Consider the following 26,699-nt stretch of genomic DNA (forward strand, 5'->3'; position numbering starts at 1 on the left):
TATATTTTACATAAAAACGACAACCCTGGAAAAGGAAATGGAAAAAAGAAAGAAAAAGAAAAATCCAGGCGAGACTAGGCTACATACCCACATACGCTGAAACATATACACTTTCTCTGACATACACTTAATCACACACACTCTTTTGCTGTGAACGCTTCCATCTGCTCAGCAGGCCATGCAGCATCACGGCATAAAGTTCCTGCACCACTGGCAAGCCTCGGCCTGCAGCAGCCTTCCAGCCATCTTTAGGATTCCTGCTGTCCCGGACGCTCACTTGCTGCACTGGCTTTGTCCAGGGCGCTTCAGCTCCTAGACAAACCTTCAAATCCTAGGCTGGCTACTGCTTGTCATGCACGCCCCTCTCTGCCCTCAGCCTCCCTTCCAGTGCATTAAGCTTGCTGTTAGGGTCACTGTCCACAGCATTTTCCCATTGGCTGAATCGCACTATTTTGAGGCGGACTTCTGCCCTTCCCACTTATGATTGGTAGGTAGGAATGGCTACATCTTTAGGGGCAAGCAAAAAGGGGCGTGGTCCTGCCAAAAAGCAAACTTGCATGCAGACGTTATCATGCTTCCAGTTGTAACCGTCCACGATAGAAATATAAGAGCTATAGGAAAGTCGCCCGATTCACGGCTAAACAGTTTAAAAAACAGCTAAACTCGCTCCTTTTCTGACATCTCCATCGGGATCCTAAAGTCGCTAGATTGGCGCCACTGGTTGCTCTGCCCCCGCCCGGATGTTGCAGGGTCAGCTGATTGGCTCGGGGTTCGAGCTTCCGCATCCAGCCCCCAGCAGAGCACGCTGCTGGACGCGGGGCAGGGACGGTTCCTCATGCTCGCTGTTAGGCTTCCTCCTCGGTCGCCATGGCTCAAGAGCTTCTCTTGCTGGTTCTCTGTCTCGCAGGTCGCCTGCTGCAGGGTTGCTGCGCTTTCTCGCAGTCCGTAGATAGTGACTTCACATTTACCCTAGCCGCCGGCCACAAGGAGTGCTTCTACCAGCCCGTGAGGAAGGATGCCTCCCTGGAGATAGAGTACCAGGTGCCTCGCCAAAAGCCTTTATGTGGCAGCAAAGGGGAGGAGGGGGGATCTTTGAAATGTTTCCTTGCGAAAGCTGCTGTAACATTTGTGGTGTGGCCCATGCTTTGACTACCAAAATAGTTTTTCTTTTCTTTCATATTGCTGCAGTTCTACGTACAAACTTCCTAATCCTGTTGACCCACAATTACATTGTTAACTTAACAAAATTGTATGTTTATTTAAAGCAAATTAACAAGTTATATGTGATACTTTATATTGAACTAAATGCATGTTAGAAAGCTATACTTAATTTATTTTAAATATTTTTATCCTGCATATTAAAAACTCCTGAGCACTTTTGACCAAGAACCACCCACCACAAGAAGCGTTTTTGGTTTGTTTTTTTTGCTTTTACAGCTTTTGAATGATCTGTATGTGGCAGGTTCACATTCGCTCTGAGTGTTTGTTGGTTTACATGGCTTCTATGTAAGGGTGATACCGTTTGTTGGCGTAATAATGACAGAAGCAGGTGGCACCTTTATAGATTAACCAGTTGATTGCATGAATTTTCGAGGACTAGAGGCTACTCCATCTGATGCATGAAGTGGGTAAATCTGCATTTTCCCATCTTCATGTATAACAGAGAGAAGGAACAGAATTGGAGTAATTCACAAGTATGTTTTCTGCACATAAATTCCTGACTATAGGTGCTAGTATTGGATTTCTAGCTTCTGCCTGTAGGCTAATAGGCCTAGAAACTTAACTCCTAATCTGAAGTGGAGTAAAGTTTCCAGTGCTAAGAAAATGAGTTAAGTGTTGAGGGATAATAGTTAATGCCATCATTAGTATGGGATTTGTATGAGAGGGTGTTAACCTATAAGCACATTTTTTTTTACACAAAACCCCTTGGATCAGTCATAAAGTTTGCACACACAAACTGTGCACTGTACCAAGTGCACCTTATTACATCATCATCCCCGTTTGTAAGAGCAGGTTTTCATATCACTGACAGTAAACAATATTTTCTAGTGCTCTGTTTCAGATAACTATGAATGTGCTATATAATAGCATCGTGACCCATTTTGCGGGGAATAGGCTTGCAAAGAGGAGTTCTGTCCTCGTTAATGATTGAAAATACTATTGGCCTTTCACTCTTTTGGCCTGGTACAATCCCCAGAAAAAAGTGGGAGTTACAAGCAAAAATATCAAATTGGCCAGATCATGTTTAGATTTTACAGTATGCAAAGCTTTAAAGGAAGCCCCTGTGTACACAAGTGCAGTTTTGGAAGTTTACGTCTTACAACTGTTTGGAAGTTTATTTTGTAATTTAATTTAAATTAAAAAAAAAAAATTTCTCCACTGTAGTTCTAATGGAACATTTACCTTGTGCTCCAGAGCTGTTTTATCTCATGGAGCACTGTGGTACAGATTGCTGTTGGGTCATCTTGCTTAATACCGGAACATGTAGAACATGATGGCAGGCAAAGACAAGCAGGCCTGTCTAGTCTGCTCATTATTCTTCCTTCTTGCGGTATCACAGAGCCTGCTTGATCTTAGGCTTTACCTTTTTAGTGCCTTGCATTTAAGGGTGGTGGTGTTTATCCTAGGCTGTCTTGCATTTCTGTAACTTTTTGTCTCCACTAGGAGGCTATTTATTGTCCACCCTCTCTCTGAAGAAACATTTTTCTTATGTTAGTATTTCCCAATCTTTGCACACCTACATTAACAAAAATGTTTTGACACACCATCCTCCATGGAGCAGACAGTGTAGACATGGAGAGGCTATAATGAGTTGGGAAAACACTGAAAGGGTCACCTGTCTTTCTTTGAAATTTTAAAACAAAGGGAGAGGGAGGAAAACACACATGAATATGTCATGATAGATCAGCTCCCTCTCTATACAAGTGCAGGAAAAAGGAGAAGTCTTAGAGGAAATAGCTCACCTGGAAGGAGAGCATCAGTTTGATAAGCAATTCAAGCCCTCAAGGTGATGTCATATCCTCTCACACTGAGTGTGTGTTTCCAGGGGTACATGCCCAGAAGTTAGGATGGCAGGTTGTAGTTGGTGATTCAGTCATAGGAACATTGCTTGGTAATTTGTCTGGTGCCAAGGTGGCAGACCTCATGTGGCACCTAGATAGGATTTTATACAGTGTTGGAGAAAAGTTGGCTGTCTTGGTACATGTGGGTTCCAATGACATATAAAGGTGTAGGAGGCTGGAAGCCAAATCTAGGATTCTAGGTAGAAAGTTAAAATCCAGAACCTCCAGGGTAGAATTCTCGGAAATCCTTTGCATTCAATGTGTAAGACTCCAGAAGCAGGCAAAGCTCCGGAGCCTCAATGCGTGAATGAGATGATAGTGAAGGGAAGAGGCTTTAGGTTTGTTAGGACCTGGGCACCATTTTGGAGAAGGGGAGGGGGGAGATCTTTTCCAAAAGGATGGGCCGTATCTTAACCAGAGTGGAACCAGGCTGCTGGCGCTAACCTTTAAAAAGGAAACAGAGCAGCTTTGGGGGAAAGTCAACAGTTGCTCAGGAGCATATATTTTCCTGCACTTGTATAGAGAGGGAGCTGATCGATCATGATATGTTCATGTGTGTTTTCCTGCACTTGTATAGAGAGGGGGCTGATCGATCATGACATGTTCATGTGTGTTTTCCTGCACTTGTATAGAGAGGGAGCTGATCGATCATGTCATGTTCATGGGTGTTTTCCTACAGTTGTACATCTTTAAAGGATACTAACAAAACAGGGAAGTTAATGCATCCCGATAGTAAGGTTGTAATTAATGCTAAATTAGCTCAGGTGCCTTTTAAATAATGAGTAGACAGTTGAAAGATTCCCAGTTACCCCAGATAACTGATAGGTTAATACAAACAAAACACATACTTTGAAATGTGTATATACAAATGCTAGAAGTCTGAAAAATAAGATGGGAGAGTTAGAGTGTACAGCATTGAATGGTAGATGTAATTGGCATCTCCGAGACCTGGAGGAAGGATAACCAGTGGGACACTGTGGTGATACCAGGTTACAAATTATATCACAGTGATAAGATGGATCAAATTGGTGGGAGGGGAGATGGTATATGTTAAAGAGGGCATAGAGTTAACCAAGATAAAATTCTACAAGAAACAAAATGCACTGTAGAATCTTTATCGATTAAAAAAAAAAATCATGAGAAGGGGAATAGAATAGCAGTAGGGGTATACTACTGTCCACCTGGCCACGTTGGTAACAGAAATTAGGGAAGCTAACACAATATGCAACACAGTAATAGCTGATTTCAATTACCCCAGTATTGACTGGGTGAATGTCACATCAGGACATGTTAGAGAGACAATTTCTAGATAAAATAAATGACTGCTTCTCGGAGCAGTTGGTACAGGAATCGACAAGAAGGAAGCTGTTTTAGACCTGGTCCTTAGTGGAATATAGAATTTGGTGCAAGAGGTAACACTATTGGGACCTCTTGGCAATAGTGATCATAATGTATTCAGATCTGACTAGATAACTGAGGGGAGGATACTAAGGAAATTTACTGCAATACCATTTTAACGTTCAAAAGGGAGACTGATAAAATGGTTAGGAAAATTGAAAGAGCTGCAAAGGTCAAGAATTTTACATGAGGCATGGACTTTATTTAAACATATCATCTCGGAAGCCCAGACCAGATGTATTCCATGCATTAAAAAACGTGGAAGAAAGGCCCAGTGACTGCTGGCATGATTAAACGATGAGATGAGAGAGGCTATTACATCCAAAAGAACATTCTTTAAAAAAGAGAAAAGGGATCTGAATGATGATGAAATGGCATAAGCACTGGCAAGTTAGGTGAAAGCATTGATGAAGAAGGCAAAGAGATAATTTGAAAATAAGCTTGCTGTGGAAATAAAAACTTTTTCAGGTACATTCAATGCAGAAAGCTTGTGAGGGCATCAGTTGGACCATTACATGCTTGGGCTTGATGGACCTTTGGTCTGACCCAGTGTGACAAAGCTTATGGAATGCTACGGACAACAGTTTGAAGGCTGGAGATGTGTACAAATTTAGAAAGAAATTAAAACCAGAAATTTTTAAGCAGGCCTATGGGATTTAATTTTTAATATATTTTTATGTATGTTGGTGAATATGAATGTATATTGTAATCCGCCCTGATTGGAAGTTGCAGAATATAAATGCCAAAATAAATGTCTGTGTGATGTTGGCAGTCGGCTCAGTTAATTGCCTCTGCTGCATGCAGCTGCCAGAGCTCCTCCACTGCTGCTCCCATCACTCAAATAGCTGATGTGATAACCTGGGCATTAAGAGCCTGTGGGCTGAAAATCAGTGCATAGTTTTAACACAGTAAGCTAATGCTATGCTAATGTATTGGGAGTTAGAATGTGCAAATAGTTAAAATGTGCAGTCAGCACAGGCTAAACCATACATTTAAACTTGGTAGAGGAGGGGCTGATACAGTATAGGTGTATATTTTTTATTGACCTCCTAATTTAGGTGCATATCTCTTGTTGTACATCTAATTTAGGAGGATAACTTGGCCATGGTTAAACTTAAAATTATCAAGCCTCTGCCGCTTATCCTCCCAAATATGGGGGAACCCTGGCCGCAGATCCACTGTTAGAAACTTTACTCCACCTCTGACCAGGAGTAAAGCTTCTGGCATTAAGAAAATATGCGCTCAGCCAGTACACTTCTCTGTATTGGGAGGGTATGCTTAATGCCCTCATGCCCTCATTTGCATGGAATTTTCATGCAAGGGTGATGAGCTGAGTGCATATTTTTAAACACACATTTTGTGCAGGTAAAACTCATTCCTGCATCAGGAGTTGGGCATTTTAAATGTGGGTAAAACTGTGCATTCAGCTGGACGTACTTTATTGCATTGGCCTGAAAGTGAGTGACGCTCCGTGCATGCTCTCCCTGTCACATTCAGCCTGGAAATAACAGCGAATGGAAAGACTGAAAGAGGAGGAAAAGGAGGAGGTGCTGTGCGCAATATGTGTACTGCACAAGGCCGGTCCTAGCTATCCGTGCCCTGCTTGCTGTCTGTTAATTATCGTACTCTGAGGCTCATGCTACAACGAGGAGGAAGAGGCATGCATGATGGCACATGTTCTCAGAAAGGAGCTCCTACATATTTAAGGCCACTGCTGGTTTCTGGGATGTGCTGAGAGCAGAGCCCAGGTGTTGGCCTGGATCTGAGCATCAGGCAGTGGTGACTTTCTCATCGAGTTGAAACACAGGTGCTCAAACCTGTCCGAAGAGCTCCCCTGACCCACCAGTCAGGTTTTCAAGATATCTTGTTTTGAATATGCATGAGAAACATTTGCAGACATAGGTAATGCATGCAAATGAATGTCATGCATATTCAATAGAGAGATCCTGAAAAACCTGACTGGCTAGCAGTGTTGCCAACTCCATCTTTAAGAAAATCACCAGATCCACTGTGAAGAGGGGAAGGAGTGCTTTCTAAAATGATTCACCCTTCATTATTTTAAAATCTACCAGTTTCCTAGATCTGCCTTGTCCCATCAGTTAACCACTTGCAAGAACAATACAAAAAATGTATAACAATCTGGATAATCTGCTGCCACAGGTTCCACTCTCCCTTGGAGGCGTCCTGAGAAAACGTAGCTCTCTCCTGCTCGTGGGTTCTTCCTTCTGCTGCTGTCAGTATGTGATAGCAGTGGATGATAAATTTTAACTTTTTTTTCTTAAATTTTGCTTGTTGTAATTGGTTCTTTCTCCTTGGATTCCCCAGTGTGTCCAGGTGGAGGGAGAGATCGAACAAGCAGCTGAACCGGCCTGCCTGTGCTGAGGAGGGTGCATGGAGACTTAGCCAGCCACTCTAGCCTGAGGAGAGTTCATTTTCTGGCCAGAGCTCACTCTTGTGCTCTGCTTCCAGTCAGACATGTTCCATAAGTGGGGAACCTGATACAAATCTAGCACCTCACAGCTCTAAAATGTAACTAAATTGTTCAAAAATCCCTAAATTAGCTGCCTGTGGCATTCACAGTTCTAAAATCTCCATCAACATCAAGAAGGCACCAGAATTAGTGACAAAATTGCTAAACTGGCAGACTGCTGGCTAGGAGGAACCCTAAGGACTGGTTTGAGCACCCCTAAGTTGAAGGCTCACTAATGTGCCATGGGAAACATTGCCTTTTGTTACCCCCTTAGTTTCTCCTTTAAGTTTATACGATGATCTCTTGGTCTAGAGCTTGCTTTCCATTTAAACATGCTTGCTTGTGCATTATTGACTCCCCTGAGGTATTTAAATGTCTCTCTTCTATCTCCTTCTCTCTCGACCACAGCCTTGGCCAATGCTTAACAATTACAACTACCAACTAATTTACAAGCACATGTGTAGAAGCCTAAAAAACAGGTGATAATTCGCCTTTGAATGAAGTCATTCTAGCTCCTTTTGTATCCTGCAGGTCTTAGATGGGGCAGGTTTGGATATTAACTTTCATCTGGTATCTCCAAAAGATGAAATCTTAATTTATGAAGAGAGGCGATCTGATGGTGTCCACACGTAAGTCTGCTATGTTAACAGTGATGCAATAACTAACCCATTTCAAGCAATGTTTCTTTTTCTTTTTTTTTCTTTTTAATATTTATATCCTGCATGCTCCAAAGTTTACTTCTGGGGGAATTGTGCACACAAAAACTTAAAATTCTGCAAACTTTATATTGGTTAAAATAACACAATTTACATGACAGTCTTAAGTAATTACATTTTACATGAATAGAGAAAAAAAGTTGTTACTTAGAGATGCAGAATTTCCCTAGAAATTCACTGTAAGAGTGTCCCTTCCACACACTCTCTCCCTACTCCCCTGGCCACTTGCCCTCTCAGGCCCCAACTCCTCCACCTGCCAGTATCTCTCCCTTCCACCTCTAGGCCCAACCCTTTCCATTCTATCGTCACTCCCAGAGTTTGACCCCCATTCTCAGTACTGCCCCTCTGTCCTTCCCTCTCTCACACATGCTCCCTCTCTCTGGTACACATACACACACCCTCATACAGGCTCCCTCACTCTCTCGCATACACACATCCCCTCATACAGGGTCCCTCTCTCTTGTATACACACCCACTCAAGCTCCCTTTCTCTCTCACACATACATCCTCACACAGGCTACCTATGTCTCTCACACATACACAATCCCTTCACACAGGCTAGCATCCTCACATACACGCGATCCCTTTTTCATGTACACGAGCTTCCAATCTCTCACACACACTCCTTCACAATCTCCTCATATAAGCTCCCTCTCTCTGGCACCCACACTTAAGCATCCCCCCCCCCCCCCCCGCTCATTCCACTGCTCTCTCACCCTCCCCTCCCACACACATTCACTCTCACAGAGGCCTTCATCTTCGGCCGCAAGCGGTGCGCACTCCGCGGCACATGGGGGCCTTCATCTTCACGCACTCCGTTCGCGGCATGCAGGGGTCTCCTGTGCCATTTTCTGCGCGGAATTTGGCAATTCTGCGCTCTGCAGTAGCACAGAATTTCACCAGGAGTAAACGTTTGCAGCATGTTACAATGAGAACATATATCTCATTAAGAGCTGCATAACAAAATTGGTGTGCTTAGTTTCTCCTAGCCTGGCATTCACAGAAAGCCTAAAATTATTATATAACCAGATGTTACTGTTACATGGTGTCAGAACACTAGCCAGACATGGAAGAATTACATTTACAACCAGTGTGTGGTAGGTGGATTCTTAGGGAGAATCGTCCACTCCGCGGCTGGGCAAAATTCACCCATAGGTAGCTGGCTTCTTCAGACAAGTACAGAGTCATACAATACTTCCACCTCAGTCAAACCCAAACCTTGGAAATGTGTTCAGTCTCGTGCAGGTAGTGGTGCTTCCATTTTGTCAGTTTATTCAAGAACACAAGCGCCCTGTGTCTTTCTGCTCCCCCAGTCTTGAACACGCCCTTCTACTATATATGCGCTGTGCAGGAGCAGTTAAGCCCAGCATTCTCTGCCTCCAGCCGTTGGAAGGCCATCTGTTAATGGAGAACAATTTTATTATTATTATTTTAAACCGATCTTTATTCTTAACACTTTTTTAAATCTTTTGCAGATTTAGAGAGACTACAACTTCAGTTGTAGGCCATGCGCCTGCCTGCAGGACAGGAGCTCTTTCTTTCGTATGCTGCTTACCTCACAGTAGAGAATGCAGTAGAGCCTGCTGTTGTAAATTCCAACATATCTCGTTTAAAAAAAAAAAAAATCTCTGCGCTTTCTTTGGTTCTGTAGCTGAGCTACTATTTGTGCTGAAGAAAGCTTCTCTTAAAAAAAAGATTCAGAATGAGACTGTGTTTTTTAAGATACAAAATAGTAAGGTTTTGAAAGTGATAAATTTGGCAAAACAACCCACTAGGGACTGTAAGTGATCTTTGACCAAGAAGCCTTGCAGCCGCACTGTCAGAAAAATCTTGACACTGTACAGAAACAGCAACTCAGGCTGCTCAGTCTGTCACAGTGGCCCACAGGGGATTGCATGAGCTCTTCAAAGCTCTCTCTAATCTGAAGCAAGCAGCAAAAGCCACTTGTACACGCATTAAGAGGCAGATTTCCACTGATTCTACTATTAAAGGGGTCTCAGATTTAACCGTTGAGCCAGCCACAGCTGCCATTTTAAAACTGTACGCACTGAGCAAGCTTCAGCCCAGAACATTTGCATGTTCCCTCGTTTGTGCAGGTCCAAGCATCCATTCTCGCCCTCTTATTCACCTGGAGTTTTCAAATTTTAAATCAGTGCACATACAAAATGAGTTTGAGGAAACTTCATTTTCTGAATCCCAGTGGCAGTCTAATTACCATCTTCTTCCTTCAGTGAAGCAGTCTAAAGAGAACAAGATTTAGAAAGTGTCTCTCACCTCTTAGATCTTTTTAATGAGGACCTTCGAGATTATAATTCCCTGAAAGAAGGGGAAGATGAAGCAGAATTTGATCTTTTCCATAAGGACAAGATTTCTGCACTGCTAACATTGGTCACTTATGTATTGACAGAAACTCTGGACTTGGTCGCTATGTAATTAAGGGTAGCCAAAAATCTTCCACATCTTTCCCTCTCCGTTCCAAAACTCAGAACACTGTTTTATGTGAATGGGTAGCACCAGACTCTGGTTTAAAACACATAACATTTTTCAAAGTTATACCCACTTTCAATTGATTTGCAAAAGCACTTATTCCAAATACGAAAAGTGGATGCAATGGTTTCAGCTGTGTCCAGGAAACTACCATTCCAAGGGAGAGAGAGGGGCTTCTTTGCAAGACCATCAAGATAAAAAAAAAAAAAAAAGTAAATCATGCTTTTTCTTCTAATAGTTCCACTATTCAAGGAGCGATCTGTTTAAGCTATGTTTCCAGATCTTTTTTACACTGGATTCAACACCTCCCACAGGGGGCAGATAGGGTTAGTCTAGAGCAGCGCTTCTCAACCGGTGTGTCGCGACACACTAGTGTGTCGCCAAACACCGCCAGGTGTGTCGCGTCTCCCGGTGTCCCACTGCCCCATTGTACTTTCCTTCTCCCTTTTTCCAGCCCCCGCGGTCCAATTGAAAGCTTCCTTTCTTCCTACCCCCACTGCCCAATGGGAAGCCTCCTTCATTTTGCCTTCCCCCGCGCAGGCCAATCGGAAGCCTCCTCCCTGCCACCTGCCAGTGGTAGTAGGAAGAAGGGAGGAAGCCTTTGATTGGCCAGTGAGGCAGGCATGGCACTGTCCGGGAGTGGGGTGGGAGGAATAGCAGTGTAGGACCCAGACGGTGCAAGGCCGCTACGGGAGCCCAGCCCCGTAGCAGTGAAGAGGAAAACCCGACCCCTAGCGACGAAGAGGAAACCCGACCTCTGACTGAGGCGCCCATCCCCGTGTAGCCGAAAAAAGAAGGCCCGCCGGATTAAAGCCACGGCGGAACCGGAGCCTATCCCTGCAATGAAGGAAGAAGTTATTTTTGGTGAGAGCTGGTGTGTCTGTGTGTGAATGGGGGCCTGGGTGAGAGCTTGTGTGTGAATGGGGGCCTGGGTGAGAGCTTGTGTCTGAGGGTGTGAATGAATGCCTGGGTGAGAGCTTGTGTCTGAGGGTGTGAATGAATGCCTGGGTGAGAGCTTGTGTCTATGGGTGTGATTGGATGCCTGGGTGAAAGCTTGTGTCTGTGGGTGTGAATGGATGCCTGGGTGAGAGCTTGTGTCTGAGGGTGTGAATGAATGCCTGGGTGAGAGCTTGTGTCTGTGGGTGTGAATGGGTGCCTGGGTGAGAGCTTGTGTCTGTGGGTGTGAATGGATGTCTGGGTGAGAGCTTGTGTCTATGGGTGTGATTTAATGCCTGGGTGAAAGCTTGTGTCTGAGGGTGTGAATGAATGCCTGGGTGAGAGCTTGTGTCTGAGGGTGTGAATGAATGCCTGGGTGAGAGCTTGTGTCTATGGGTGTGATTGGATGCCTGGGTGAAAGCTTGTGTCTGAGGGTGTGAATGAATGCCTGGGTGAGAGCTTGTGTCTGAGGGTGTGAATGGATGTCTGGGTGAGAGCTTGTGTCTGTGGGTGTGAATGGGTGCCTGGGTGAAAGCTTGTGTCTGTGGGTGTGAATGGATGTCTGGGTGAGAGCTTGTGTCTGAGGGTGTGAATGAATGCCTGGGTGAAAGCTTGTGTCTGTGGGTGTGAATGGATGTCTGGGTGAGAGCTTGTGTCTGTGGGTGTGAATGGATGTCTGGGTGAGAGCTTGTGTCTGTGGGTGTGAATGGATGCCTGGGTGAGAGCTTGTGTCTGTGGGTGTGAATGGATGCCTGGGTGAGAGCTTGTGTCTGTGGGTGTGAATGGATGCCTGGGTGAGAGCTTGTGTCTGTGGGTGTGAATGGGTGCCTGGGTGAGAGCTTGTGTCTGTGGGTGTGAATGGATGTCTGGGTGAGAGCTTGTGTCTGTGGGTGTGAATGGATGTCTGGGTGAGAGCTTGTGTCTGTGGGTGTGAATGGATGTCTGGGTGAGAGCTTGTGTCTGAGGGTGTGAATGGATGCCTGGGTGAGAGCTTGTGTCTGAGGGTGTGAATGGATGTCTGGGTGAGAGCTTGTGTCTGTGGGTGTGAATGGGTGCCTGGGTGAAGCTTGTGTCTGTGGGTGTGAATGGATGTCTGGGTGAGAGCTTGTGTCTGAGGGTGTGAATGAATGCCTGGGTGAGAGCTTGTGTCTGTGGGTGTGAATGGATGTCTGGGTGAGAGCTTGTGTGTGAATGGGGGCCTGGGTGAGAGCTTGTGTGTGAATGGGGGCCTGGGTGAGAGCTTGTGTCTATGGGTGTGAATGAATGCCTGGGTGAGAGCTTGTGTCTGTGGGTGTGAATGGGTGCCTGGGTGAGAGCTTGTGTCTGAGGGTGTGAATGGGTGCCTGGGGGAGAGCTTGTGTCTGAGGGTGTGAATGGGTGCCTGGGGGAGAGCTTGTGTCTGTGGGTGTCAATGGGTACCTGGGTGAGAGCTTGTGTCATTGGGTGTGAATGGGTGCTTGGGTGAGAGCTTGTGTGTAGGGGTGTGAATGGAAGCCTGGGTGAGAGCTGGTGTGAATGGGTGTAAGCTTTTGTGTGTGATTGAGAGCTTGTATATAAGAGAACATGAGTGTGATTGAGAGAGCGAGACTGGTCAGGGAGGTGATGTGTTTCTGTGTGAGAGAGAGAAACTGGTCAGGAAGATGACTGGTGTGAAAGAGACCGAGACTGGTCGTGGGGTCTATTTGGGGGTGTGTGTGTTGTGAGTGACTGGTTGTGGGTGCTAAGGAAGAAGATTGAGGACAGAGCTTCAGCAGCCCTTGCTGCTTCTGGTTAGTGCTATTGGCCTGGAAGAGAAAGGAGTAGGAGAGTTGCTGGAGAAGGTAAGTAAAGGTGGCTTTTTAAATTTACTTTTCTTGATTGACTGCCATTTTAATTATTGGGTATTATGCGATGTCTGCTGTTTTGAAATATTTTATTGATATTTGGACATGTTTTAATAATTTTTATGAGTATTTAATTGAATATTATTCTGTTCAGCAGCTGCTTTGTAACATTTTTGGTATAACTTTACAATGATTTCTGTGTGGGGCTCTGTAGCAGCTTGGCTTATTCTGTTTTCCCAATAGGAAATGTTTTAGTGTTTAGGGCCTGGTTTAATAGTTGTATTTCTTAGATAGGGTTGTTACTGTTTGCGTGTGTTCCGTAATACAGGTGTAACTTTGTGCAGGTTAGTTTGTGTGCATTATTGCAAATCCTGAGTCTGTTAGGTGCTATATTTCTCTTTCCATTTCTCCAGGTTCGCACTGTATGCAGAGTGGCTTTTTTGGTTTTCCGTTCCAGTTTCTGTCTCCATATTTATAATTTGTGTTTTTTCTGTACTTGGTGAAGGTCAGTTCTGGGTGTGTGACCAAAGTGAGGTGTTTTACTAGCATGTAGGCATTTGTATCAATCTTATTTGATGTGTTTTCTCAATAGTATATGCATTAGTGGTAAATTACTCTCTTTTCATAAGGAAGGCTATTGTGCCTGGTAGTAAAGGGAGTTTGTTTTGCTTTTACTGAGATGTCATCAGAACCAGAATATCTTTTTTTTGTATGGTGAGTTGTACGGGTTATGCCCTAGATCTGCTCTGCACTCATTGCTGAGGGGAGTCCTGTGGATGCAGAGTGCATGTTTACACTTAGCCCCGTGATGGTCACATGTTCAGTGTGTCACGCATATGAGAACCATTTGTCAGGTGTGTCCCGGCCAAAAAAAGGTTGAGAACCACTGGTCTAGAGTCATCAGCGACTTATCTGGCAGATGGTCTATATGATCTCCAAAGGCTCGGCTCACAGGATCTAGCTTTATCAGTAGGTGCAAGACATCAGTTATGGATTAGACAATAGTTAGCAGATTATTGGTCAAAAGTTCACCTCTGTAAATTACTCTTTAAGGGGTGGATGTTTGAAGAACTAGAGAAGCTAGTATAAAATCTCGGAGAGACAAAATCTCAGCAACTATCAGAATCGGGACATCTTTTAGACTCTTTATCACAAGGTCAATACCAAGACTTCAGAAGATCCCACCCTGGTAGGCAATATGCTCCACAGCCTCTCTGGGCAAGGGGCAAAATGCAGCCCTTTCATGGAATTAGAAGAGCAAGGTCCAATTTGACAAGGCCATCAATCTCAGTTACCAGTCATCAATGAAGGTTTTTGGATCCATTCTTTACTCTATAGGAGGTGGACTGCAGAACTAGTTCAAAGAGCAGATCCAAATAATGACAGACCAGTGGGTCTTGGACATAATTCTAATGACCAGCGGTTGTGTACTAACAAGTCTTGTAAGACAGACATTCACGGTGTCACCTTGCACCACTCCAGCAAAGTTTGCCATACAAGCCATCCTCAACAAATTACTTCAGCTTCATGCCATATGCCCAGGTCCTCCTGAAGAAAAGAATTGCGGCTGTTACCCCATATATTTCGTCATTCCAAAGAACGTAGGGTTAAACTTAGTCTAGTGTACTGTTGCATTACCTGAAAATCACAAATCCCTTCCAGAAATTGGACATTTGTACTCTTCAATGACTCTCAAAGGGGAAGCAGTGTTCAACATATCCATTGCTAGATGGATTGAGAAAGCAATTGCCTTAGCCTATATGAGGGAAGGCTCCAAGTTCCAGAAGAAGTGAGGGCTGTTAGTGCACAGACCTCTTTGTGGTTAGACTGCACACTAGTTCCATCAGAAGAGATTCTGCAAGGCAATGAGACTTGGGCCTCATTACATGTGTTTGTTAAACATTATAGGTTGGCTGTTCAAGCCAGAGAAGCTGCTTCTTTTTTGTGCTGGTGTACACAAAGTGGTCTTGGCTTCTGCATGCCTAGTCTAGTCATAGCTTGGGTATGTCCCATTTATTTGGACTTATCTGGCAGAACCATAAGGAAGGTGAAATTTGAACTTACCTGTTAATTTCTTTTCTTGAGTCCTGCCCAGCCAGTGCAGAGTTGTTTGAGGATACAGATGTTTGAGAGGCTAAGATGGAAGGATTCCAGTGCTCTGGTGTAGTCTGTCTTGCTCTGGTTCTTTTTGCTTTTTGTTGCTTTAAAAGAAAAAAAAGTGGTTTTTGGCTGGATAGTGTTAAGGATAGGAGGATTTTTGCATTAAAAATGGTTAAATATGTAAGCATTTTATTTTTATTAGCTTTGACAAGAGTATGCTGAAAGTTATCTCTAATGCACTAGACTATATAGCAAAGTCAATGTGGCAGGGAAGCATATCCCATTTGTCTGAACTGGTCTGGCAGGACTTAAAAAAAAGAGATTAACAGGTAAAGTTTTAAATTTCACTATGCCTTGCAAAGGGGAATGTCAACCACATACCACTTCTACTCTATCATCACTCCCTGCATATAAGGTCTGTTGAGACACTGATACACTTTAGTAAGGGGCAGATTTACTAGAGTAGATTGCCTACAAGAAGTCCATTAACATGAATTACAGTTAATAATTATTTTTATTAAAAATGCTAAACTAAGGAGATTATGAGATCCGATGAGTGGGTAGGATGTGTTAAGCTTGCTCCGGGTGCCCTCCCTACTTAAAAGGAAACTTCTTGGAAATACACAGATTTGCCATCGTTAAAACATACCTTCTGGGGAGTTGCGGAGGGATATGGACAATTTTGAGCAGGGATGGTGGCAAAATGTCTACAAAACCACAAAGAAAAGAAAAAATTGTTGGGTGACAAGTGGAGACCAAAATGGCCATGGGCTGCCGAGTCCGTGCTCACCAACAGAAAACGGAGCTCTCGTTGCAGAGGTTACAAAGGTTGGTAGTATCAGCGTTGGAAGCCAAGTTTGAAGCAATTTTACAACAGATTGTGACTGGCAACGAAACCTTAAGTGACATTAAAGAGCAGGTGGACGACACACAACGCGGAGGTTGAAACAGACATGCAGCACTGATGCAGTTGCAGAGAGCACTGAAAAAGCAAGGATTGTTACGCCTTGAGCGATTTTCTCAAGTTCAGATTTGTGGGCTTCCCAGAAATACCAGATTATAAAGTCCACAAATTACTGCAGGGGTAGCTGGCTAAAGAGCTAGGCCTGCTAAATTTGGAGGGCAGGTGCCATGTGAAAGGCGCACACAGATTCAGGTTACGCACCCCTCGATCGTCAAGGCCTAGAGTAATTATTGCGAGGTTTTTAACTTTTGAATGAACGATGGAACTCCTGCAAGCTTACAGGAAAAGAGGGGAGTAAATTATGAAGGACAGCAGATCTTAATATTTCAAGCTTACTCTGCTGGGGTGTCCTAAAAAAGGAAGGAATTATCCCCCATTTGTGCTGAACTGTTCAAGGCAGATCAAATTCACCCTCCAATACCTGGTACAGTTAAGTGGTAGAGAATGGGTCCTGGCGCCACACTGGATTCCGTGATGGAAGCAAAACATTTCTTGGCAAAACAAACTAAGAAATGAGAACGCAATGTGGAGACTAATATATAACCTTTGCTAATGTTAAAGTACCATAAGGTTCCAGGAGGAATAATTATTAACTTTTGGATAGTGTTAAATAGCATAAAGGCACAGTTCTACCAGAATTTCAAGAAGATATAAAGGATTAACCTCTGAATATTCTGTCTGAGTGTGTCATTGTTTTCCCCAAAAAACCCAAACCCTAGTTCTATAGTCTAAATGTGGGAGTTGATTTGATTAAAAATTACAAAGGGTGGAGGCTGCCCGCACAGATAAATAAGTGGTCTTTAATGCTGGTTTTAGGGGTGGGGGGAGGAAAATGGTTTTGGGAGGGGGCATAATCTAGATGAGCTAAAGCCATTGAGATGGCAGTGCTTACACGAGGAAAAATTCTCACTAATAAATGGCCCGGTGGAGTCTTGTGCTGGGGAGAACTAGTACAGATTATAAATTTTGGAACGTGTCTTATGCAATGGGTTTATTTTTCTGGATTAAGTATGGGTGAAAATGTGTTATTTCATGGAACATGTCTAGGTTCACCAATAAAGAGAACAAAGATGTTAGTCACTACGTAGGCAGGAGGCCAAAATAGTCTTTTTGCAGGAAACTCATTTAACAGCCATCAAGAGTGAAAAACTGGGTAAGGATTGGGTGGGACAAAATTTTTATTCGCTAGCTCTTAATATAAAAAAAATAGCAATTTTGATATCAAAACAGATCAGTTTTGAAAAATCCTTCACCTTTAAAGATGTGGAAGGGAGATATGTCATGGTAGTGGGGAAATTATATGGCCAGGAAATCACACTTTGCAGTGTTTTATGCACCAAATGTATATTCCCAAACATTTTTTGAGGAGCTAGTTAATCTCTTAGGGTATATGCAAGGCCCTTTGATACTGGCAGGGGACTTAAATTGTGTAAGTGATCCTGACATTGATAAATCATCATCATCATCCCAGACATCTAGACTGAGGAAAAAGAAGGGTATCCCCTTTTTATGTAGAGCCTTACAGTTCTTAGAGCCTGAAGAAAAGAATTTTACTTGTGTCTAGAGCTCATATGACCATGTCATGCATTGATTAAATATTGGTAACCACCACGTGCGTTACATGAGTGGTAAAAGCAGAAATCGGGACGGGAATTCTCTGAGCATGCAAAAATCTGATTAGATTTGAAAATGGGAATGGGAGAAGTCAGGGTCACATCGTTGGTGTTTTCCCCAGGTATTTAGCAGAATATTTAAAGACAAAGTGGCAGGAGTTTGAACTTACTGCCCAGCATCAGGAAAATCCTGTATTATTTTGGGAGACCAGTGATGCAGGGAGAGATTACTGTCTAATTAGAAAGTTGAAGATTGTAAATAGACAAATTGTTGATTTGGAGGGTAAGCTGAGAGGCAAAAACCAGATTGGTATCCCATCCTTCCAAACAAAATAAAAAGATATATAGAGAAACCATATGTTCTTTAAATACTTACCTACATCAAAGAATGCAAAACAGTTTAATGTGATCCTCACATAAATTGTTCAAATATGGTAACAAGGGGGGAAAAGCTGATGGTGAAAATATGGAAAGGGAAAACATATTGAGGCACTCAAAATGAGCATGGGGTGCGGAAAACCACAGCATTAGAGATATGTCAAATATTTTGTGCATTCTACGAAAAACTAAATAAAGCTGACCCAGTGGATAAAGGGGGAAAGGAAGATGCTTTTTTTTTTTTTGTGAAGTATTAGAGCTACAAAAGCTAGATGAACACAAATTACTGTTTAAATAAACCCATGCAGATTCAAGAAATCGTAGAAGGTATAAAAACTAGCCAGCTTCAGGCCTGGCCGGGCTAAATGTGGACTATTATAAAATTTTGCTACCAGACTTGGGGAAGATGCTAGGACGCTATTTTGAGACAGCGATTACTAGTGAGGTTTTTCCAGACTAGGCAAAAAGAGCCTATATCACAGTTATACCCAAAGAAGGGAAAAACCCCAATAACCCGGCATCTTATAGGCCTACCTCGCTCCTTGATTTTGATTTAAAATTGTTTGCCAAAGTGATAGGCAATAGACAATTATATTTTTTCCATCCTTAAATACCTGGCAATCAAGTGGGATTTGTTAAAGGGAGAACAGCAGGTAGGCATATAGTATGCCTGATTACTGCAATGACACACTGTAAACGTCAGAATATTAAGTCATTAGTGGTTGGGTTCAATGCCAAAAAAGCTTTTGAGCGGGTGGAGTCATCCTCCATCTTCTCAGTACTATCAAGATATGTTTTTTCAGGGAATATATTGAAACATATCTATATTATATCAACATCCCAGCTCCATCATTTTGGCAAATAGTCATATGTCAAACAAATTCAAGTTGCAGAGGGGTACTAGGCAAGGGTGCCCGTTGTCGCCCTTATTGTATATTAACAATGGCTCCACTATTGTGTAAAGTTGATCAATGCAAAGAGATCTCTGGCTTTATAGTGGGGAAGGAAGTATTTAAAATTGCAGCATGTGCGGATGACATTTTAGTATTTCTTACAGATTTACATAAATTTATGGAATTACAGAAAGATTGTGGTGGTTTTTTCTGGATTAAAGATAAATTGGAAGCTCTGGATGTCTTGGGTATGTTGAGACAAAAGTGGGGACCAAGGTTCCCATTGAAATGGGTGGGGTCAAAGATGAAACATTTGCAGGTAAAAATCCCAATGGATCTTGAAAATCTTTATAAAAGCAATATTGAAACAAGGCAAAAGACCCCAGCTACAAATAATTAGAAAAAATATTTTTATACAATATGTACACAATTCATTGATATAATGTCCATATATATGATGATCAAAAGGTGCCATCATGAACAGGATGGACTTTCCCTGAAACAGCCTACTCGGGCGAAACACTAAGTGTTGGAACAGAACTAGGAGTGAATGCAGAGTTCATGCTGATTGCCAGATTTAGTTAAGTACACTTATTTTTTTTAATTTCAAAGGACTATTTTTCAAATCTTAAAGGACTTTTTTAAGACTCAAGTTTTGTCCGTTCACATTTATTATCAATTCAGTAAAGAAATATAAAAATTGGCTCCCTTCCTGTGGCATGGGTTCTAAATCCAGCCACCATGACTTCCTCTGCCCAGGGCCTGTGAATGCTGCCTCTGTAGTATCATCTCCATCCCATCCATGGTGTGGAAGATCTGTCTCGGGGATTGAAGCAGGGACCTTCTGCATGGCAGACGAAGACCACTGAGCCAAGGGGTTGGCTCCTCTGACGTTAATTCTTGAAAGAATGCTGAATGCAAGTATATGAAGTTTGCTACAGGATTTCATTATTAGATTTGACCAAATATTTAAATCCATGCCAGAACTCCCTAAATGATAACTAAACTCAAGGGCAAATGCCTCTCAAATGTAGAAACATAAGAAACAGGTGAAAAAAAACAATGAAGGATACAAAATATATTCTCACACTCAAACCAAATAATAGAGAATGTTTGTAATCAAACCGTTCAGAATAATTTTAATCCATTCTTATCAATTTACATAAGCATAAATTTAAATAATTTACAAAAATGATGCACAGTGTCTCATTTAACCCATAAAAATCATATCATATAGCACACACTAACTCAAAAATCACCATATTCACATTTCTACTCCATATCACATTTAATGACAATAAAAACAGTAGGTTTACAAGCATGTGCAATATTGCCTACTCCTGGACAGTGTATGAAGAACAGACTTTCCTCCGTCGAATGTCAAATCTTCAGTGTCTATAAATACATTGTGATTTCTTCTCGCTCAAAACCATTGCTTTCTACAAAGCCCAACAAAAGGTTAAGAAGCAATCGTTTTGCCCTACAAACCAAGTGCTTCCTCAGGGGGGAATTTTCAAAATATTGTACTAATGAGATTTTAATTCCAAAATGTTAATGCACTATTTCATTAATCCTCTCCCGGATACACCTCAATGGACATACTTGCTTGCATCTCAATAAAGTAATGGTTATAACATCCAGCCGTGTGGCCATAAAATTGTAATCATCAGAAACTAGCAGTGAAGACTCTTTAGTACAATTTATATTTTGAAAATTCCCCTGAGGAAGCCCTCTGTTTGTACTTTGGACTTTGTAGAAAGCAATCACAATATATTTATAGACACTGAAGATTTGACATTCTACGGAGGAAAGTCTGTTGTTCTTCATACACTGTCCAGGAATAATCAAAATTGTACATGCTTGTTTGTGTGACATGGAGTGGAAGGGTGAATGTGGTGATTTTGAGTGAGTTAGAGTGAGCATTTTGTTATGATTTTTATGGATTAAATAATACATCTAGCACTGTTTAGAATTTAAATGTTTTGACATTTTGTGAATCATTTTTTTTTGTATATTACTTAAATTTATGCTTATATAAATTGATAGGAATGGAACATAATAAATGCCACGCAGAGTTGGACGATAGGATGTTGGACTCGGACTATCTCCAGCCGTGGCCAGTTCGGGTCAAAAATACTTGGCAGATGTATTTCTTGTTACTCAGTCCCAAGGATAAACATTGATTTTCCCAAGTCCACCTGGCTAATATTTATGGACCTTTCCACCAGAAACTTGTCTAAACCTCTTTTGAATCCTGTCATGTTAATTGACTTGACCATGTCATCTGGCAATTCTATAACTTTATTTGTAACCAGAAAATGAAGCACATGAGCAATCTAGTCAGAAGATGTTAACTAAGAATAATAGCCTGCTGATTTAATTGTTGTAGTTTTTTTCTTAAAAATTAGAATTCCATTTCCTAATAGCTATAAAAGTTTTGCCAATTTATATTATCAGATGCTTGCCTTTTCCTTGTGCTTAGCACATCAAACTAGTTGCCTGAATGAACAATGTATTTTTTATGATGGTGCTAGGACTAGTGAACATTATCGCTTGATTATGAAAGTGTGCTGTGGCCTGTTTGTTACAGAGTTTCCACTTGTAAAGCAGCTGTTAGGTGAAACAGTTCATGGATTTTTTTCTTTGTGTAGGGTGGAAACAGAAGATGGGGATTATATGTTCTGCTTTGACAACACATTCAGCACCATTTCTGAGAAGGTGATATTCTTTGAGCTGATCCTGGATCATATTGGGGAAGATGAGCAAGAGGACTGGAGACAGTATCTCACAGGCACAGATATCTTAGATATAAAGCTGGAAGATATTCTAGTAAGCTTTTTTTAAATTAAATTTTTTTAGGCTGGATTTCCTGTCAAGATAAGGTTGGGGGTTTGTTTGGTTTTTTTAACTAATTCAGTAGGATTAGAAAACTTTGTTTTCCCTGAATGTGTGTTTGTTTACTACATAAACTAAAAATGTTACATATTTATATATCTCTGTAAGAACAGTATGTTCATGATATTCTAAGTTCCATAATTGACTTTTACTTCTCTTCCAGGAAACTGTGAATAGTGTTAAGGCCCGGCTAAGCAAAAGTGTCCAGATACAAACACTACTGAAAGCATTTGAAGCACGGGACAGAAATATACAAGAGATCAACTACGAGAGAGTGAATTTCTGGTCTGCTGTCAACTTGGTAGTAATGGTGGTTGTGTCTGCAGGGCAGGTTTACATGCTGAGGAGTCTTTTTGAAGATAAGCGGAAAAGCAGGCCTTAGTAGCCACTAGGATCAAAATACCCCATCATAGAAAAAAAAATCAACTTCAAGAGAGACTGGTGGTGTCTTTCTGGTTATGCTGCCCTAGGAACTGGCTTTGGCAAGCTTAATTTTTTTTTTAATGTGAATTTGTAAGAAATAAACATTTTCTCCTACATAAGCTTATTTTATAATTCTCCAAAAACTCATACCTTTTCTGATGGCTTTATTTTACAAGTGTGCTTGGCTTTAAAATGTTTCTAGTTTTAGATTTTTTTTTTACTAGAGATTCTTACTTTGAAACAAATTATTTAGAGTAAAACCACCAGTACCTTCTGCCCCAGAGCTGAGTCATGAGCTAGTCTGCCTGACAAACATTTTGCTGCTGCTTGCTTGCATTTCATTTTATGTAGGGTTGCTGTTTTTGTGAAAAAAAAAAAAGTTCCCTTTTAGCTGTGACCCTCCTTTCCCCTCACCACCATTCTGGTACAGCTCTTGGAATTCTTGCCGGCATGGTTTGGCCACAGTCCAAAAAGCTGCCTCCATATTTTAGGCTAGCAGGGGCGCTGCATTGTCATCTTATTCAGATATCGTCTTCAGAATAGCTACAGGCCTGGCATCAGTCTTAACTTCCTTTCTACTTCATTATATTTTTGCATTTTCATTTTTCTTGCTTTATTGGATTGTTAATAGGTTTGGGTTGTGATTGTACCCTTATCTTCGTCCCTGAGGTCTTCTTTCTGCTTTGTTAATTCTGGACACATCTAACAGCCTAATGGATGCCTGCACAGGATTCTAGCACATCCGTATACTCAAGCCATGGTGGATGGGGCCTAAGAAAAGGAAGTTCCACGTCTCAGGAACAAAAGAACAGATTTAAAACTACTGTGCCAACTACTGCTGTTTTACAAATGACTGTGAAATTTTTCTTTAAAAGCTGGTTACAGTGCAAATTGTGGAAGGATAAGTGACTTCATGATGGAAAAAGTGCTGCCGGTGAAAAACTAAATCATGGCACGTCCTGGCTTTAGGTTTGTTATATAGTAAATTACACTATTTGGGGAAAAAAAAAGTGCTCTTGCTTTAACAACCTTGGACCCATGTAAGCTTGATGGGATAAATGAGGATTTTGAAAAGTGAAGAGAGAGGCAGAGCTTAAGCAAGGGCTGTGGCATGCACAGGAAGTAAATGGGCACAATGGTTTCCTGTTGCCATGGTCTGCAACTATGGTACAGACATTTTGATTTTTAATTAAAGTTAAAAAAAAAAAGGTTGTTTTAAAGTGATATGAAATACAAATGGCTTTGGAGCAATGCCACCCTGTTTTTCAGTTTGAGGGCAATAAGTGACAGAGCTGGTTCTGTGAGAATTCACATCCATTCCACCCATACAGTGATGTGGCATGTGAGGCTAACATGGACACAATTATGAAATGTCTAATCCAGAATATTTTACACTAAAACAGGAACAATCTGTTTTTAGTACAAGGGCTTCAAGTATACAGCTTTCTTCATTTTTTTTAAAAATAGTTATCTTGTTTAGTCCAAGGTTCAAATCCCACTGCTGCTCTTTGTGAACGTGGGCAAGTCACTTCCCTCACCATGGCTCAGATCCAACTTTAGGAATGTGAGCCCTCTGCAGCTAGGGAAATACCTGCAATGCAGAATATAAATCAAATAAATAAATCCCACATTTTTGCTGAGTAATCAGCCTTATGTTTATACTACACCTTGAATAGGGTTTGTGAAAACCTCATTAGTCGCTGCTTACCATTCCTCCCTCTGCTGCAGTTGGCAAATGTCAAAAGCACCTCAACTAAAAATCCTCTAACCTTGCCCCTTAGCTCTATCAGAGTTAAATGTTAGCACTGAATGGGTTCCATCTCCATAGTATAATACAGACTAAAGAATTTCTATTGCACCTTCTTTGGCACTTGGGGATTAAAGAAGGTGCAATCTCAAGCCAGTAAACATTCAACTGCTTTTAACCTGCAACAAGATTTACATGGCATGCTTTTGGAAATCTGACACATTGTAGATATTGCTATAATTGAAAAACTGACTTGTGCACTGAAAGGTGACCTGGAAGCTTATACCAAGATATGGAGCCTGTACTGAACATAGCATAAGTGTGCAAATTTTAGATAATTTGTTTTCACTGTTTTTCTTGAGGAGACTTTAAACTTAGGCTGGTACCTCATGTTATCATATGATGTCCTTGTATAACAAACATCAAACCTATTGTAACCTTGTCTGCATCAAGTTAAAAAAAAAAAAAAGTTATACACCAAGTTGGCTGTTCCTGCTACCAGTGGATATGCATTTACACTTGTTCAATTAGCTAGGATCCCACCTCCAAATTCTGCTGTTCTGGTGAAGTCAAAGCCCATCTGTTGTGTTTAGAGTTCAGCCAAGTCACAGCTATGGTACAGACTTATTAGAAGACGCAGCAGTACCTTTTATTAAAAATGAAATGATTTTATAAGATAATAGCTATTTAAAAAAAGACTTTCACATTATCTGTTATCCATGGATGTGCAGTTGTGTTGCTAGGTCTGAGAAAGTGAGAAGATGGCTGCATGGAGAATTTCTAATTAAGGAAAGCAGAAGCAATATTTTCTATTTAAGAACATAAGAAATTGCCATGCTGGGTCAGACCAAGGGTCCATCAAGCCCAGCATCCTGTTTCCAACAGAGGTCAAAACCAGGCCACAAGGACCTGGCAATTACCCAAACACTAAGAAGATCCCATGCTACTGATGCAATTAATAGCAGTGGCTATTCCCTAAGTAAAATTGATTAATAGCCATTAATGGACTTCTCCTCCAAGAACTTATCCAAACCTTTTTTGAACCCAGCTACACTAACCACATCCTCTGGCAACAAATTCCAGAGCTTTATTGTGCATTGAGTGAAAAATAATTTTCTCCATTTAGTCTTAAATGTGCTATTTGCTAACTGCACGGAATGCCCCCCTTGTCCTTCTATTATTCGAAAGTGTAAATAACCGAGTCACATCTACTTGTTCAAGACCTCTCATGATCTTAAAGACCTCTATCATATCCCCCCTCAGCCGTCTCTTCTCCAAGCTGAACAGCCCTAACCTCTTCAGCCTTTCCTCATAGGGGAGCTGTTCCATCCCCTTTATCATTTTGGTTGCCCTTCTCAGCAACAGCTGAAACTAAATTGAAGTATTTAACTCCTCTAAAACTCAAGATTCCAGTTAGATGACTTTAAATTAAAAAAAAAAGGCAGGACATAGCACTCTGCTTGGTTTTAGATGGTGTGCGTTATTAGCATGGCTAATGACTAAAAATATTACAGAGCTGGCAAGGGCCTCAGTTTCTGAAAGAGGATGTTTTGCCACTCTTAGGTTTTGACTTTGCAATGATGTATGTGTTCCATTTGAAATCACCGTGACAGGAAGGCACCCAGTATGCAGCAATTCATGTCACATCTCCTGCAACCTTTACTTTGTGCTCTAATTGTAAGAAACTGTTCTGAGGCTATAGCCTATGTCTGCTGCCACTGATCCTTGCCTTAGCTACCTATTATTACCACCACCCTCAAAAGTTCTCTTCCTGGTTGCCACATGGCCATGGGCACCATAAACCCTGACATAACCGCATGGTTTACTCTGATGCATACATCAGAATGTTTTAAAACCTTCCCTTTCTCCTCAGCCCGTGCAGCCCTCCCCACCCCCAAAACACACCACATTCATTGTAGCTTTTATACAAAGATTTTGTATATGGCATGGCTCCAAGGCTGATGCAAGCATATGTGGCAGCTTAGATAAACCTTTGGTCATTCACGCTCTCCCCCAACTTAACTGCTGCCAACAGTGGCTGCAGCACAGTACTCTCCTGTTGGAGGGTGGTGACTGTGGTTCAACACTGCTGTAGTCTTCACACGGGCAGGATTTTGCTGCCCTCAAAATCTCAGTGCTCTTGGCAACCACCAAGTTTGCCTACTGGCTGCACCAGTTGTGTATGGCTCAATGGGAGGTTGGGAGAGACAGCAGCAAGCACGAGAGGAAGCTTTGGAAAGGGGAGAGACAGGCTCTAGTGAAAGAAAAGGAAATGGGGAAAATAGTAAACAAGAATAATGAAAGGACAAAAGATTATGCAGATGTACAAGGCAGACTTTTTAAAGAAAACAAAACATGAAAGATTTTCAATAAAATAGATCTGTACAGAACTGTGCACAACAGCTATCTACAACTGTGCAGCCTAATTACCTTAATTGGTGACATAAGAACAATTTACCATGGTATTTACCATTATTCTGCAGCTTTTTTGTGAGATCCTGCTCTTGATGCATATATTACCTGTAATCACAGCTTCTGTTTTATTTTTTTGTTGGGGGGGGGGGGGGGGGAAGAGAGCAGGAAGAGGATGGCAGCTACTCAAAGGCAGATTTGATGGTAATGATTAGAAAATGCTATGACAATTTGAAACTAATGGAATAGGGAGCTGAGATCTGCCTGGCTCAGTTTCTAAGAGCCCTAAACACCCTTGCTAATGTCACAGGGCAGAGTCGGCATCCATGAATGCTGAGCATTGGTGACAATTGTTTTCTTGGGATAATTACTATAGATATAT

At 41.8% G+C, this 26,699-nt stretch overlaps 2 protein-coding genes across 3 annotated transcripts in view; one reads left to right on the forward strand and one right to left on the reverse strand.

Annotated features, from left to right (window-relative positions):
* The first annotated feature begins 565 nt into the window (after positions 1–565).
* Positions 566–23,123, forward strand: TMED5 (transmembrane p24 trafficking protein 5). The gene is made up of 4 exons (XM_029618306.1): positions 566–1,041; positions 7,462–7,559; positions 21,492–21,669; positions 21,899–23,123. The coding sequence occupies exons 1-4, from the start codon at positions 868–870 to the stop codon at positions 22,115–22,117; spliced, it is 669 nt and encodes a 222-aa protein (XP_029474166.1). The 5' UTR covers positions 566–867; the 3' UTR covers positions 22,118–23,123.
* MTF2 (metal response element binding transcription factor 2) overlaps positions 8,375–26,699 on the reverse strand; it is a 144,908-nt gene continuing 126,583 nt past the window's right edge. The window contains exons 15-16 of one of the 2 annotated variants that reach the window (XR_003858958.1): positions 14,957–15,093; positions 8,375–9,044 (exon numbers count right to left, since the gene is read on the reverse strand). Coding sequence is in view for 1 of the 2 variants with exons in the window: in XM_029618303.1 (XP_029474163.1) it covers positions 23,647–23,749 (103 nt within the window). In the remaining variant the exon portion in view is untranslated. Of the gene's footprint in view, positions 9,045–14,956; positions 15,094–23,271; positions 23,750–26,699 lie in introns of those variants that run through there. The other variant, XM_029618303.1, reaches the window with a different exon arrangement.

The sequence above is a fragment of the Rhinatrema bivittatum genome, chromosome 10 (genome assembly GCF_901001135.1).
Source record: "Rhinatrema bivittatum chromosome 10, aRhiBiv1.1, whole genome shotgun sequence".
Classification (NCBI taxonomy): Eukaryota; Metazoa; Chordata; class Amphibia; order Gymnophiona; family Rhinatrematidae; genus Rhinatrema; species Rhinatrema bivittatum.

What these genes read in the sequence shown, in the direction of transcription:
- TMED5 (XM_029618306.1), top strand. Translation starts at nt 868, where the DNA reads ATGGCTCAAGAGCTTCTCTTGCTGGTTCTCTGTCTCGCAGGTCGCCTG. An exon ending in CGATCTGATGGTGTCCACAC is followed by an intron (nt 7,560 to 21,491) that starts GTAAGTCTGCTA and finishes TTCTTTGTGTAG; the next exon opens with GGTGGAAACAGAAGATGGGG. An exon ending in TAAAGCTGGAAGATATTCTA is followed by an intron (nt 21,670 to 21,898) that starts GTAAGCTTTTTT and finishes CTTCTCTTCCAG; the next exon opens with GAAACTGTGAATAGTGTTAA.